The sequence below is a fragment of the Cebidichthys violaceus genome, unplaced genomic scaffold, assembly GCF_023349555.1.
Source record: "Cebidichthys violaceus isolate CVI_PGR_0920_01 unplaced genomic scaffold, fCebVio1.0.p SCAF_10, whole genome shotgun sequence".
NCBI lineage: Eukaryota > Metazoa > Chordata > Actinopteri > Perciformes > Stichaeidae > Cebidichthys > Cebidichthys violaceus.
Window position 1 is genome coordinate 15,736,993 of NW_027176263.1, and position 15,870 is coordinate 15,752,862.

At 45.6% G+C, this 15,870-nt stretch overlaps 2 protein-coding genes across 8 annotated transcripts in view; one reads left to right on the top strand and one right to left on the bottom strand.

Moving 5' to 3' along the window:
* Positions 1-734: 734 nt before the first annotated feature.
* sanbr (SANT and BTB domain regulator of CSR) lies at positions 735-12,837 on the top strand. Of its 5 annotated transcripts, none has more exons than XM_068727364.1 (21): positions 735-777; positions 2,250-2,401; positions 2,556-2,727; positions 3,134-3,230; positions 5,213-5,451; positions 5,673-5,731; positions 6,135-6,295; positions 7,098-7,184; positions 7,279-7,389; positions 7,547-7,670; positions 7,824-7,976; positions 9,147-9,289; positions 9,511-9,607; positions 9,737-9,769; positions 9,910-10,009; positions 10,769-10,854; positions 11,284-11,312; positions 11,453-11,526; positions 12,099-12,187; positions 12,492-12,567; positions 12,652-12,837. In XM_068727364.1, the coding sequence occupies exons 2-21, from the start codon at positions 2,252-2,254 to the stop codon at positions 12,735-12,737; spliced, it is 2,166 nt and encodes a 721-aa protein (XP_068583465.1). In that variant the 5' UTR covers positions 735-777; positions 2,250-2,251; the 3' UTR covers positions 12,738-12,837. The 5 variants fall into 5 exon arrangements, with proteins under 5 accessions (XP_068583465.1, XP_068583483.1, XP_068583449.1 ...); XM_068727382.1 differs by lacking the exon at positions 735-777 and adding an exon at positions 937-1,456 and having other exon boundaries at positions 12,485-12,567; XM_068727348.1 differs by lacking the exon at positions 735-777 and adding an exon at positions 937-1,456.
* A 1,900-nt stretch (positions 12,838-14,737) lies between these two features.
* The window catches only part of xpo1b (exportin 1 (CRM1 homolog, yeast) b), a 28,649-nt gene continuing 27,516 nt past the window's right edge, over positions 14,738-15,870 (bottom strand). For all 3 annotated transcript variants that reach the window (XM_068727400.1, XM_068727409.1, XM_068727394.1), the window contains exon 25: positions 14,738-15,870. This exon is cut by the window's right edge and continues 319 nt beyond it. The gene's annotated coding sequence lies outside the window, so the exon portion shown is untranslated.

Below are 15,870 nucleotides of genomic sequence, written 5' to 3' on the forward strand. Positions count from 1 at the left end.
ACCAGCTGGACCTTCTCATAAGGTTAAAGGTCAAAACGGGTTTCCATACACAGGTTTCCTGTTTTGCTGTTCTGTTTAGAACCAGTGTGTCTTAAATTAGGAGGTTATCCTTAAATTTCTTTTGAAAGAAAGTTGAGTGTGTTCTCTAAATACGGTACGCTGCCGTTCTTTACATCATGTCTGATTTAAGATGTAATGTCTTGATATTGTCCAATAACAATAATTAGCTCATTGTTTAAGTTAATGAGGCGCACTGATACATCATCTGTACACTGACGGTGTGAGGACACAGGTTCATGACGTAAGCATGTCTCTTGGCCTCACTTTGTAGGCTGCTTGGTCCTTGTTGTCTTCTTTGTGAGGCAAATGTGATTTGGATCCACTCGGAATGAACGAATCGGCTGTTTGTTAGTCACAGATTGTAATTTTGTAAATATAATTATTTTGAAAATAAATATTTAAAAAAAAAATCACCTTTTGCCCTTTTTCTGTAACACCTTCATCAGGAGGAACGTGTGAATATAAAGTAGGTTTAATTGGTAATAGCGATTCTTAAACATCAGTAACATCTCAACGATGTGATCTACCCTTAAGACCAAGAGAGCTTATTTAGTTTTAGGTTTTATTGTATTGATATAGTATTTTATTTTATTTGTTCATATTAAGTCCGGGGACTGATGGCAGAAGCGCTGGCTTTACGGCCGCTGTCTCTAAGCAACAGGACGCTTAACCTGCTGCAGTGCGACAACAGGGACGACTCAGCAGATACCGACGGAAGTAACCAAAGTCTTTATTTCGCTAAAGCAGTTCAGGACTTGACCTCTGAGTTTGCATTTCGACAGTACAGCCTGTCGATACCCCCCCCCCCCGCTCCTGGGCTTAAACATTTACAAACGACTGAGATAAGTAGCTACTTTACGTTACTTTGCTACCTCAAATGCTAACCTAGCTGTAGCTGATTGAAGCTAGCGGTAATGCTGCCTTCATGGACTATTCAGAAAAACTGTAATGAGAGCAGCTGTGCTCACCGGTGAAAGTAAAGTACTTTAACAAAAGATTCACAACTCATGGTCCACTTTTTCTAAAGTACCTCTCAGAATTGACCGCTACTTAACTTCGAAGACTTGAGCGACATTGTTTATGGAGGTGTATATTATACAATTATTTGGAAGAAAACCGCAGCACCCAACAACACCTGCAGTACAGCGCTGCTGGCTGCATCACTGGGGCTATTGTGGTCGTGACGCGTCGTATGGCGTTTCTGATTTGGATTTTACGAGGAATTCCTGAAGGCAGCATATCCTGTCCCTCAAAGTTAGCTAGCTAGCATTAGCCGCAGTAGCCGGTAGGAGTGGACCGCAGCATCAGCACCATCCGTACACAATGACATAAACAGGCACCGGCGTAGTTTACTGTACGAGACGACGGAGGGGGGAATATCTCCGACACCAGCTGAGTATGTCAACGATATCGGATCCTTCTTGCGGTTTGAAGTTAACCTACGTGTAGACAAGCTGCTGATTTCATTTGACCATGAACGCATCTACAGCTGATGCTGCAGCAGGAGGACAGAGAGGCCTCCGCTAGCATCACTCTACTGACATGAACTTTCTCTATTGTATAACTTGCCATGGATTTATATCGTATCAACAAATGTATGAAAAATGCTTCAATTCTCGACCGTTAGATGCCGCTGACGTTAAATCAGAGGAAATACTCTGCAGAACCTTCAGGAAGTTATGACCTGTGATGTATTTAATGGTCAAAAAAAAAAATCTGAGTCATTTTGACTTCTACTAAATGACGCATTACACCGCCACCAAACGTTAATCAGTATTGATGCAATACCTCACATATGATAATGTAATCATATTTTTGCGTGGCTGCTTATTGCTGTCATACTCCATTTCACTTAAGATAACAAAATCCTTCATAATTTGGGTTAGGGCTGCCTCTAACTAATATGTTCATTACTGATGTGGTAATTAATATCTCATTGCTAGGGCTCTAAAATGCAATTAAAAAAAAAGATACCCATTGAAATTTCATAAAATCACGTAAATTAGATTATTTAAATTGTTGGCAATTCATTTCCTGTTCATGGACCAGTAATAAAACAGCTCTGATTTGGATGTGGCGATCCTGACTCGCTGCCTGTTTGTTTCACGCCGCTCTGCCTCTCTGCCTCTCTGTCTCTCTGCCTCTCTGTCTCTCTGCCTCTCTGTCTCTCTGCCTCTCTGCCTCTGTAGAAATGAGCCGCTTCTGCTCGGACAACAACAACTTTCCCTACGACAACAACGTCCTGGTTCTGGACATGGTGCTGGGCTCTCTGTGGGGAGTGCCCCAGCCCATAAACTGGGACAACGTAGCCAAGCTAGTTCCGGGATTCACTCCCAAGGAGGTAACTGGAGGGCCGGGTAACTATGAGTGCTCCCATCCACCCATCCATCCATGTGTCCAACGACCCCATCCATCCATCATTCCAATGGTTTAGAAACATGAGGCCTGGCTTGTTGATGAGAAATAAACACCGCGGCACTGATGTGATCTCACAGTGTGCCCGTCGATTCGAGGAGCTGAAGAGCGCGGGGGGTTTCCCTCACGTGGACAACCAATGCAACGCCCTGACTGAAGGAAGCACCTCGCCCTCGGACGGCCTGACCGCGCTGCTGGACGCTGGGGAGGCGGTGGAGACGGGAGGCAGCCCGAGCAGCGTCAACGTTACAGGTCAGGTGACATTTTCCCATCGTCCTTTGGCCGATGCCATCGAGAAACAGGCATTAAATTGCATTCTATGTGGTATTAAAAAGGGCTTAAATTGAATTGGAAGAACCCGGTTCGAAGCTTGTCATTATACCTGTTTGCTGCTCTCTAAGCCTTTTTACTCGCATGAAACATTTGAAGGTCCATCCAGTCTAAAAGGCATTCCGTTTTCATCTAATAAAAGCTTTAGTTAAATGCAGTGGAGGTAATTTGAACATTTCGACCGTGCCTTTTGCTTACTAGATAACTTTTAGAGCAGCGCAGTACTTTGTTAAAAACACGTGTAGCTGTGATATTGACAGTTACGGTTTGATAACTGGATTCAGAGTATATTTACATGTTTCTTCTCTTTTTCTGCTGGTGTCAGCAGGCTCCAAATCGACGCCCACAGGAAGGGCTGGTGCTGTGGAGAAGAAAGAGAGAAGAGTCTCAGCAGAGGAGGAGGACAAGCCTCAGAAGCCCCGAGAGTGAGTATTGAGAGCTCACCCTCAGTCTGTGTGATCGATTCTTTACGCATACGTACGCACTTGCTCCATCTTTAATGGTGTGATATACGGGATTCAGAGCATTAATATGGCAGCAAACAGCTATTAGCTATGTTGTGTAGATATAGTGGAGTATGAAGTCATCTCCCTCAGTGTGTGTTGTTAATAGAGCTTCTCCTTGCTTTGATTACATAACGTTAGCGCAGGTTAGCGCGCCTTACTGGTTAGCGCACGGCCGCTCTGCCCTGCGCTCATATGCTGGTTTATGGCACCCACTCTGTGGAACCCCCTCAGGTCAACACTGTATACCCAGTCAGCAATTTCGGCGCTGTTTGCACTGTTAGCGCTGTTTGTACTGTTAGCGCTGTTTGTACTTTTAGCACTGTTTGCACTGTTAGCGCTGTTTGCACTTTTAGCGCTGTTTGTACCATTAGTTCTGTTTGTACCTTTAGCACTGTTTGTACTTTTAGCGCTGTTTGTACTTTTAGCGCTGTTTGTACTGTTAGCGCTGTTTGTACCGTTAGTTCTGTTTGTACCTTTAGCACTGTTTGTACTGTTAGCGCTGTTTGTACTGTTAGCGCTGTTTGTACTTTTAGCACTGTTTGCACTGTTAGCGCTGTTTGCACTTTTAGCGCTGTTTGTACCGTTAGTTCTGTTTGTACCTTTAGCACTGTTTGTACTTTTAGCGCTGTTTGTACTTTTAGCGCTGTTTGTACTGTTAGCGCTGTTTGTACTGTTAGCGCTGTTTGCACTGTTAGCGCTGTTTGCACTGTTAGCGCTGTTTGTACTTTTAGCACTGTTTGCACTGTTAGCGCTGTTTGCACTTTTAGCGCTGTTTGTACCATTAGTTCTGTTTGTACCTTTAGCACTGTTTGTACTTTTAGCGCTGTTTGTACTGTTAGCGCTGTTTGCACTGTTAGCGCTGTTTGCACTTTTAGCGCTGTTTGTACTGTTAGCGCTGTTTGTACTTTTAGCACTGTTTGCACTGTTAGCGCTGTTTGCACTTTTAGCGCTGTTTGTACCGTTAGTTCTGTTTGTACCTTTAGCACTGTTTGTACTTTTAGCGCTGTTTGTACTTTTAGCGCTGTTTGTACTGTTAGCGCTGTTTGTACTGTTAGCGCTGTTTGCACTGTTAGCGCTGTTTGTACTTTTAGCACTGTTTCCACTGTTAGCGCTGTTTGCACTTTTAGCGCTGTTTGTACCATTAGTTCTGTTTGTACCTTTAGCACTGTTTGTACATTTAGCGCTGTTTGTACTGTTAGCGCTGTTTGCACTGTTAGCGCTGTTTGCACTTTTAGCGCTGTTTGTACCGTTAGTTCTGTTTGTACCTTTAGCACTGTTTGTACTTTTAGCGCTGTTTGTACTTTTAGCGCTGTTTGTACTGTTAGCGCTGTTTGTACTGTTAGCGCTGTTTGCACTGTTAGCGCTGTTTGTACTTTTAGCACTGTTTGCACTGTTAGCGCTGTTTGCACTGTTAGCGCTGTTTGTACTTTTAGCACTGTTTGCACTGTTAGCGCTGTTTGCACTTTTAGCGCTGTTTGTACCGTTAGTTCTGTTTGTACCTTTAGCACTGTTTGTACTTTTAGCGCTGTTTGTACTGTTAGCGCTGTTTGCACTGTTAGCGCTGTTTGTACTGTTAGCGCTGTTTGCACTGTTAGCACTGTTAACTGCAAGCTGCCGGCTCAGCAGTTGCCACATTGAGAGCCTTTGGAGGTCAATATAAATGCTCCCAATCTTGTATATAGCACCTTTAAATGATACTCTCTCTCTCTCTCTCTCTCTCTCTCTCTCTCTATATATATATATATATATATATATATATATATATATATATATATATATATATATATATATATGTAAACAACCTTTCAGTAGGAATCACTCACACCCTGAAGACTTTAAAGCCAGCTGGATAAAGTTTGAAGTTCCGTGTTGTTTACCGCGTTTGAACTCTCTCCTCACAGTCCCAACATGGTCATCCATGTGTGCGACGAGACTAAGAACCTGAAGCAGGACTTCACTTGCCCCAGAGACCTCCTGGTTAAAGAGATGCGGTACTTCGCCGAGTACTTGTCCGTGGACCCCCAGCGGTGGGAGGAGGTGGACATCTCCGTCCACTGTGACGTGCAGATCTTCGACTGGCTCATGAACTACGTGAGGAGGAACTCGGCGGGGGAGGGAAACAAGGACAAACCCCGCCTCGGTAAATCCCCGGACAAACCGTTAAACAACAGCACATGTCACATTCTTAGACGTGGGAGTGCCTGAGCTGCCACTTACCTGTCTGTGTGAAGCCCTCGGATGGCGCCTGATTGACTGCTCACTAAACGCGGTGTGTGTTTGGTGTCACCGGCTGTGTGTTCTGCGTTGTTTGTCTGTCGTGGGGTTTCGCTTGGTTGGTCACGTGGTGTTTGTCGGTTACAGAGCCCAGCAATGTGATCTCAATCCTGATCTCCTCCGAGTTCTTGAAGATGGATACGTTAGTAAGTGTTGTGACGCTGGGTGTGGTGACGCACCTCGGGCCTTTTGTTTTTCATGTTAAAAAATAAAAGAAATTGATGTGTTGCCTGGCAACACTATATTCCTAAGACTATCCACCAGCAGCCTGCAAATGTTTTTGTGTTTCACACCTGATAATTGGTTATGTATCCCAGGCCAGGAAAAACCAGAGGCCCCCTACATAGAGCTCTGTTAAGTTGATGTTGCACGGATGTTAGGAGTGGAGACGCTCTTTTGCCCCCAACAGTTATTTAGACCACCGCTCTGTAAGGAGAGCTAGTCGCACAGAGTAGCGTTTCAGTAGCATTCATGTGGGATCATTGAACATTTAGCGTGCCGCTGCCGCGAAAGGTCTCATAAGACCGCTCTGTGTTCGCCCACGCTCAGGTGGAGGAGTGCGTCCAGTACTGCCACAAGCACATGAGCGCCATCGTGGCCACGCCGTGCAACATGAACTGCATCAACAGCAACCTGGCAACGCGCGTCGCCGAGCTCTTCAGCCACAACGAGGCTGACGACATCAGGGACAAAAAAGACAAGTTCAAAAGGTAACAGGGCGGGAATGCAAAATAATGGTTTTTATTTCTTTTTATATTAGAGGGGCAAGTAGATTTCTGACCCACTTGCCTGATGTCAATTTCTACTTGCCCCTTTAACTTTTTTTAAAATGTATTTGCAGTTATCAAAGAAACAACTGAGACCAAAGTTAAAAAATGGTAAAATAATGACGGGTTTAAAGGGACAGTTCACCTCCAAATCCAAAACGCACATGTTTCCTCTTACCTGTAGTGCTGTTTGTCAATGTAGATGGTTCTGGCGTGAGTCGCCGAGTGTCGGAGATATCGGCCGCAGAGTTGTCATGGCCTCCTCTCCAATATCATGGAGCTAGATTGCGCTCTGCTTGTGGTGCTCAATGCGGCAAAACATACATTTTAAAAAGTCTCAGTGCAGAAACCGTGACCCGGTTTACTATATAGATAACCCACAGACCTTGTTGTGAGCAGTTTTTATAAAGGAACTATTTCTCTTTCAACCACAGTTCCTACATGAGACACTAAAAACAGTCTAGATTGATAAACAGCACTGCATGTAAGAGGATTAATAAGTAGATTGATTTTGGGGTGAACTGTTCCTTTAATTATTTTTCGCCATTTACCCGATCGGCAAACTAGTTGCTGGATCTCCTAGCCCGACGTGTCTTTTCCCCCTCGCTCTGTTGCAGCGATCAATGCTCCTTAGATAGCTGTGATAGGACATCCTCACACATTCGCTCGCTGGCTCCATTATGTTTATGAAATATATAAAACACAACATCAAATAATGCTAGAAATGTTATTTTCCCGCTCAAAGCAAATTGTTTCAGAAGAAAATTGAGCGTCTCTTCGATCCCAACTACCAGGGCAGAGATTCACTGGGAAACGCCTCGACTCTCTACAGGTGAGCGGCGGAGCGGCGGAGCTCATCAGCATCAGCTGTTCTGTCTCTCCTCTCTCACTGGTGTCGGCCTCACTGTTTGTGCGTTTGTTCCCAGGTGTGGTCTGTGCCTCAAGCTGATGACCAAAGACACGGAGAGGAAGATTTCTTGCGTTCCGGGGAAAATCAACATCGACGCTCGCGGGGAGATCGTCTATTCGCACACTAAGTATTACAGCGGTGCCCTGTGCTCATAGTCCCTGTGTTTGTTCAGCTGTCAGCAATAATGTGTGGACGACAGACGTGAGTCCCATTGAGTCTTGAAGGTCTTGATCACAGTCTGTGTGTGTAACCGTGTGTGTGTGTGTGTGTGTGCACGTTTGCAGGCAGAAGAGCTGGGATGTGCACGAATACATCACCGGCCTGTATGAGGAGCTCAAGTCCTGGGTCCTGGTCTACTGGAGAATCTGGGGTACCATCAACTACCTGACCTGCTCCCGATGCCAGCAGGTCTGTGTGTGTGTGTGTGTGTGTGTGTGTGTGTGTTTGTCTACGGCATGCAAGGGTCTTGTGTGTGAGCACTTAATGACCAAGTGTGTGTGTGTGTGTGTGTGTGTGTGTGTGTGTGTGTGTGTGTGTGTGTGTGTGTGTGTGTGTGTGTAGGTGTTTGTGTGTGCAGAGCTGACCCATTGCAAGTACCACCCAGACAGTGTGCTGTACTCTGGCATGGGTACTGAGAAAGGCTGGCATGGTGCAGGAATGTACCCCTGCTGCAACCAGAGGGTTCTCCGCTTTGACCCGTCTGGTATGCCCAAGGTATGGACACACACACACACACACACACACACACACACACACACACTCATACACACGTTGTCATTGCTTAACGTAACCATCATATGTACTTTTGTAAGTCCTCTACTTGTCTCGTAAAGTCATCTGTCATCAGCATGCCGTCCCACTGCATGCTGGGACTGTTGCGAATAGATGCAGCTCACAGATAACGCAGAGGTCAGCAGGAGTGAAGCGGCTGCACAAAGAGACTGATAGAAGGAGGACTTGTGTAACCCGTGCGTCACGTGATCACATGCTTTTTTTTTTTTCCGTAGTGATTTCTCAGAGAGGGGGCATTGTTGTATTGACTGCAGAATATACAGTATATACAGAGCAAAGCGGTGCACCGCTGTAGCACAGCTAAAGACAATCTATGTCACCTATACTGTGTGACTTACGCCTAAACACCAAAGTCACACAATAACAGAAGCAAAGTAACAAAGCAGCGATAGACCAGCAACTCCCTTGTTCTGCAAGGTAAAATTACATTTTTTTATCAGAGGATAAGAAAAGGGTTTCTGATTCTAAATATTTTGAATGTAGCGTCACTTCATAGTCTGTTTATAAGAAGTGGACGTAGTCGTCGTGACGTCACCCATTGGTTTGTGGACTGACTTTTTGAAGCCTCGAGTTTGGCATTTTGGCTGTCGCCATCTTAGTTTTTTGCAACCAGTGAGCGGAAGTGACCTGGTATAAAGTAAACTGATAAATAAATAAACTGACCTTATTTGGACCGTGGAGGTGTGACTTAAAGAACCCCTATGCGGCTCTGGTAGTGACCTGTCAATCACAATGTAGCCCCGCCCCTAAAGCATCCCCTGCTTCATGGTCTGTGTGACTCTAAATGGAGCATAATGTACTAAATGAACATCATGCTGTATTGAAGAAGACTGTAAAGTAGAGATTGAGACCATAAACTCATGTTTACAATGTTTACTGAGGGAATAAATCAAGAGAGAAGTAGAGTCATTTTAGACTAGACTTCTATACAACCAGAGGAGTCGCCCCCTGATGGACACTAGAGAGAATGCAGCTTTGAGGCACTTCTGCATTGGCTTCACTTTTCAGACCCGCCTCATACAAGCCCACTTAAAAAAAAAAGAAAGAAATCCGACCTCTCCCTTCAAGTACAAATGTGTTTGTGTGTTTGAGGGCTGTAAGATGCGAGACCACATAGTGAACGTCCCCGACGACGACACCTGCGACGAGGTGACCTCAGCCCAGACCAGAGTCCTCAATGACCTGCTGCTGCACAGAGACGCAGTGTGTTTGTCCAACACACCGCCTGCAGAGGGGTGAGAGCGTCATCAGCACGTGTGTGTGTGTGTGTGTGTGTGTGTGTGTGTGTGTGTGTGTGTGTGTGTGTGTGTGTGTGTGTGTGTGTCTGTGTGTGTGTGTGTGTGTGTGTGTGTGTGTGTGTGTCTGTGTGTGTGTGTGTCTGTGTGTGTGTGTTTGCAGGGATTCTGATTAAAAATCGATTTCTTTTTTTTTTTTTTTGCGGTCTTATGTGTGTTAGCACTGAGGAGAGTCCACCCAGTGCAGAAAAGGTTCAGGACTGCGACGTCCTCCTGGAGCCGACGCTGCTGGGACCCCTGAGAGGAGACGGCAGCACTGTGAGTCCTCGTCCTCTGTCTCAGTGTTCCTCTCCCGTCTCCTGCTCTTCTTCTACCAGCGTCTACATTTGTTCTGGTTCTGACTTCAGCTACTTTCTTCTTCTTTTTTTCTTCTTCCCCCCCAACCAGTTCTCCTTTTTGAAAAACTGGAGTCTGCAACTGGTAGGAACCTTCCCCTCATTCCCTTCCTCACGTTTAGTTTAGCCGCCTTTCACGATCACAAACGCATGCGGGCGCTTTGACCGCGCTCTTCTGTGAGATAAGTCGAGTGTGAAGACCGTGTTCCGACCTTCATCTTCCAGAGGCAGCAGACTCTCCTGTCAGAGGATGAGGAGTACACCACGGGGTCAGAGGTCACCGAGGACGAGGTGGGCGACGAAGAGGAGCTGTCCAAGAAGCAAGGTGGGGGAGCTTCTGTGGCGCTAAAATGGTGTTTGTGGTTAATCGTCCCACATTTGGTGCTTGCAGCTTTGATTTGAGGGATCAGTCCTGCAATAATGAGGGATAATGTCATTTTATAAGACACATATTTTTAACGCAAGTTTGACTTTAAAGGGATGGTTCGCCATTAAAAAAAAAAAACACTGTTCACAAAACACGCTTAGCTTAGCTTAGCTTAGCTTAGCTTAGCATGAAGACTAGAAGCAGAACAAGCAATCCTGGCCTAAAATAATAAAGAATATTCAACCTATATTCAACTTGAACTAATGAATTAATGAACGAGTTGTTTCAGTGCTCATAACAAACCTGGTCTTTGAATATCGTAACAGTGGTTTCTTTTTCATAATCATACACTCTCCGTGTGTATTTTCTCTTAATAGTCGATGATTATTTGCACCGCGTCACGTTATCTCGTGCCACACGCGATGCCTTCAGGCGTTCATTTGCCCTTCGACGCTGCGTCACAGTCTACATGATGAAACGAGGACGCGTCGTGAAACATGTCTCTATACTTAGCAGCTCGTCACACTCGCTTTCATCTCCTCTATTTTTATCATGTCACTGTTGGTGCTTTCAGCTGATTTGTAATGATGGGAAATAAAACAGTTGCGTCCATTTGGCCAGCAGATGGCGTCATGTGTCGGCGCAGCATATTCATCATGCTCTTTTTGTGTGTGTGTGTGTGTGTGTGTGTGTGTGTGTTGTTTTTTCTGTTTCCAGCTGCTAAGAAGGCCAAGAAGGCCCACAGACCTCTGAAAAAACAAATGTCCTCTCCAAACTTCCAGCGCAAAGACAAAGCAGAGAAAGTGAGTCACTTCCTCAGTGAGACGCTGCAGAAAGCGTCTCCATCACGAAAAGACTTCTTGTTTTGCTCTTATGGCTCAGTGCGTCGTAACGCTGCAGCGCGGTAAACGAGGTGCTGGAGCACGGCGCCTTGTTTACAGCCGGACAATGATTTTTTCAATTTATTGTGATGAATGTTTTGCATTGAATATGCATTACAACTCATTAAACACACTGCGAATTTGTGTATTTTTAAATGTATTATTATTATTGTTTATTTATGTTAATTCAACCAGAAGCCCTGTTTTTTAGCTTTAAAGACGTCGTGCTAATAGTGCATTTTTTTTTTTTTTATTGCTACTCTAATAACACAGTGCAGTACATATTTACACAACCCGAGTGTCAAACTATAACTTTTATAAGTTTTCTAAATCTGGTCTCTTCCCCCTCAGACTCTGTCCCGGGACAACACGCCTTTCACGTGAGTTCATCTGCAAACGCTCGGCCCTCACGCTCACACAGTGTCAGATGAGGATGTTTATTCTCATACCTACTCGATTTGATTTCATATCTGACTTTGTGTTGCATGGTAACGCTGGTGCCTGCGGCGTGTTTTTGTAGCGTGAGCGTCCAGAAGAACAAGTGGGACAGTTCTCGCTCCATGCGATACAACCAGGACGCTCAGAGGGAAGAAGGTCAATTATTATTAATACTTTTATATTTGTACTCTTTCAAACTGACATCCGTATGGAAGCCAATAGGGGACTTTATTTAAATGTTAACGTAAACCTGAAATTGAGACAAACGACGGTACTTCGGGAGGCGATCATGGAAGTGACGTCCGGACTGACAGACGTCATTTACAGAAGTGAAATAGACTGAGAGCTGTTTGTCTTAATGCATTGAATATTGTCCACTGTACAGCAGGGTAATTCAAAATGAAATATCAAATGCCGTTTTCATTTAGAACATTTTGATTTGAATTGTGACTCAAAGAATGTTTGCAAAAAAGGAAAACACATTACACAATCGTTTTTTTTTTATTGCATCTTTTTTTTTTTTTTTTTTTAATATGGTCGAATTACACCCATAAGAGTTCATGATTGGATTATTGCATTTCTTATTTTCAAAATTACAACTCTATTGTGGAGTTACATTCTCATTTAAATAAAGTCCCCTATAGGCTTCCATACATTCCCGCTAAGTCAGCATCAGCGCGTTTCCCGCCGTGCGTTGATTCCCCGTGCGTGTGTCCCTGTGAACACAGACCAGCGTCGCATGGTGGAGATCATCGGCTACCTGACCAAGATGAGGTTTGGAGACCCGGAGCAGAGCAAAGCCAAGGACACCAAGGAGGCAAGCATCTGTTCACGAACACGCAAAACGCCATTTAGCATCATGGAGCTTTCAGCGCCGCGTCTCGTCTCACATCATGTGGTCATGGTTTGGGCGCTGAGCCCTGATGTCCTAGTTTTTGCAGCTGCCTGATGTCGGATTTGTTTTTGTTCTGGACTGTGTGTGTGTGTGTGTGTGTGTGTGTGTGTGTGTGTGTGTGTGTGTGTGTGTGTGTGTGTGTGTGTGTGTGTGTGTGTGTGTGTGTGTGTGTGTGTGTGTGTGTGTGTGTGTGTGTGTGTGTGTGTGCGGTTGCTGCAGCCTACAGGAGGTATCTACTCCAGACTGGAAGCGCAATTTAAGAGTGTCGCTCAAGCCAGACAGAGTTCAGAGAAGACACCCAGGTACTATTACACACATACACACGCATCATCATCATCATCATCATCATCATCATGTCCCATTCAATCACTCTTCTTTCTCTGTAGATCTAAAATACGCTACGCTCAGATCCGGACCACATAAAGGAGCGGATGGGGAAAAGCCCGCGGAGCTGTCTAAGAGACGGACATGAAAAGTGACCGAGACTCGAGAGAAGAGGAAGAGGAAGAGCTCCTTCAGTGGGCTCAGTGCAACAGAATAACTTCCCGCTGGCACCACCCCCCCCCTCCCCCCTTAAAAGCACGCCTCCACTCATATAACCCAGCTGTGGACTCCCCCCCCCCCCCCTCACCCTCTGTCAGCCCCCCTCCCTCCCTCCCTCTGGGCTTCACTCAGGTGACTTCGTTATTGATCTCCATCAACCCGTCACTCAGCTTAGCTCCTTATTTGTGCAGCTGTGGTCAGTCCTGGAAAACAAAACCAAACAAGAGGTCTGGATCCAGCTCAGCATGTAGGGGAATGCACTCGATCAACCTTCTCCGTTTAGGAGTTAGTCTCGGAGCTGGACTAGTTTCTGCAAAGGACGGCGTGAGAAATGATAGTTTGTCCTTTTCTGTCGTCTTCCTGGAAGATCGGAATGATTGGGATCCAGTTAACTCCTCATTAGCATCCATGGTCTTCTGGGCAGACGACAGGCGCTGCGCTGTGTTTGGTTCTGGTAGAGCCGGGCAGTAGGTAGAGAGTCCTTCCTGTCTGTATTGGAGCGTGACTGCACTGTACATACACTGGGACCAATAAAACATGAATGAAGTGTTTCCGCTTACATTCCACTGGGTGGCAGTGTATCACTTTGGGGGGGGGGGGGGGGGGGGGGGGGGGGGGGGGGCTCTCAACTATCAACTTTGCCCCAGTTTGACCGCAACCTGTCAGCCGACCCTTTGCTCCGACTTAGATGATGTCCATGAATTTAACCAGGGTGGAATAAAGAATGTAAACGCTGATTCTACTTTCGCTGTTATTTATTGATGGCTTTATTAAGACCTTAGCGGAGCCGTTCAGGTCCTCCCTGAAAGACTAGAAGCCCGTTTTGGTGGAAACGGTGTGAAAGTCCCGTGCAGAGGGGCTGGTATGCGCCGCTGGGTAGAGGGTCAGCCGCTGACCAGTGGGTGTGCTAACCTGGCTCTTCCTGTCCGACTTACTCACAGGGGTATTAATAACCCGGCCTGCCCACAGAGAACGGGGCAGGAGGAGGCGTGGAGCGGGCTTTTTATTTTTATTGGGTGGTGAGGGGGGGGGGGGGGGGGGGGTTGCGCTACCCCAGCTGTCCCCTCTTCTCCTCGACAGCAAATGCCGAGAATGGCTGAGGATCTGGGTCAGGAAGTGTGTGTGTGTGTGTGTGTGTGTGTGTGTGTGTGTGTGTGTGTGTCCAGTTACAGCCAGACTGAATTATGGTCACAGAGAGTTCAGATATTGGAGCATCAAGGCAAAACACGTGAACCAGTAATTACCAGGGGGAGAGAGAGAGAGAGAGAGAGAGAGAGAGAGAGAGAGAGAGAGAGAGAGAGAGGAGAGAGAGAGAGAGAGAGAGAGAGAGAGAGAGAGAGAGAGAGAGTGTGAGTGAGTGAGAGTGTGTGTGTCCTTGGTTGCATCAGATGGGCGTTCTAACGTCTCGGTGGCGAGGCGTCGTCACAACCTTTAATGTAATACCGGCACGTTAACGGGGATCAGTGGCGAGGTCGGTTCACACAGCGCCGACCTCGGCCAAAGACTCCGCGAGCGGAAATGTCCCGGGAACAACTGCGCTGGACGACAGATGACATCAATCATCATCATCATCATCAGCTGCCGCTCCTCTTAGGACTTCAGGTCAGAGGTCTGGAGATACACGGTTGTGTTGTCAGATGCAGCAGACAACAGAGAACGGTTCATTCTCAATGTGGATAAATGCCTGAAATATAAAGAGCAATCCCCCCCCCCCCCCCCCCCCGGTCCAAACTCTTCTTTCTAGACTGCAGGGTTTGACTTCAGTTTCACAGAAGAGTGAAAGAACTAGTCCAAATTCAAAAACACTTCAGGTTTGATTACCCGTTTAAAAATCAAAAAAATAAATACAAATAAAATAAATGAACACATTTTGGAGGTCGACTGAAATAAATACCATCTTATAAAAATGAAACAAAATCGGAGCAAAGGCAGGGTTATAAAATTCTCAGCTTTAATCAGTTCAAAAAGTTCACAACAAATGGAACACCTTGAGAAGGGGAACTTGCCATTTGAGATTGGGTGCTTATTTGGATTTATACATTCTTTTCCTAATTAAACTCGTTGCAAATAATTTGCTCTCCGGACAGAAAAAAAAAAAAAAAAAAAAAAAGACTTTTGTTTTATTCGGACTGAACTCAAACAAGGTACAACTGCAATAAAATGCAAAAATACAAAATTAAATGTAAACCCAGTTTTATTGGTTTTCGTTTTGCTCTAAAGGCAGCGTCTTGGAGCGCGACCGCGTGGTAAACAATCTAAATTAGTACAATTCAAAAAAATCTCAAAAGCCATCTGAGTTAAACAGGAGTTGTTATAAAGATGCAACCAACTAAGAACCCATAAATACCTCCGCCGCTTCCTTAAAACATCCCGTTGATGAAGGCTCACACGTGAGCAACAATCCTCTCAGAGGAAAACAAAACGCTGATGTCCGACTAGGCGACAGCACACACGCGCACACACCCACGACAAAACAAAAAAAAAAAGAAGAAAAAATGTTCCCATGGTATTAAGATGCTATACAATTGGGATGATATGCACATATTCGGTTTTGCTTTCCCTAAAAAGAAAAAAACCTGCCGGCAGCAGTCGCACGCAAGTCGGACTCGTGAGCGACCGCCGCCGCCGCCGCCGCCGCCGCCGCGCAGAGCAGCACCTCTCCGCCTTCATTCATTAATCCTTTAGATTCACATTCTCCCACGATGCAGTGGGGCACCGGGCGCGTCCCGCCGCTGAAAGACCACTTCCTGTCCGTCGCACCACGGGTCTAGAAACCTGCTCAGACTGTATATATAATATATTTATATATAAACAGATATATCAGAAAAAAAGGGAAGAGCTGGAGTAAACAAAAAGAAAAGAAGAACAGAACAGAACGAGGGAGGTCGAGGGAACAGAAGAAACAGAAGATGGTTTAGTCTAATCGTTAGAACCTCATCATGCAGGTCTTGGGACGAGCCAGAGACCGACAAAACGAAAGCTTCCGTTATTAACAGTTCTGGAAAGATATTACACAAAAAAGTCTCCATAGAAAACGCAGATTATGTAAAAAGGGCCACAGG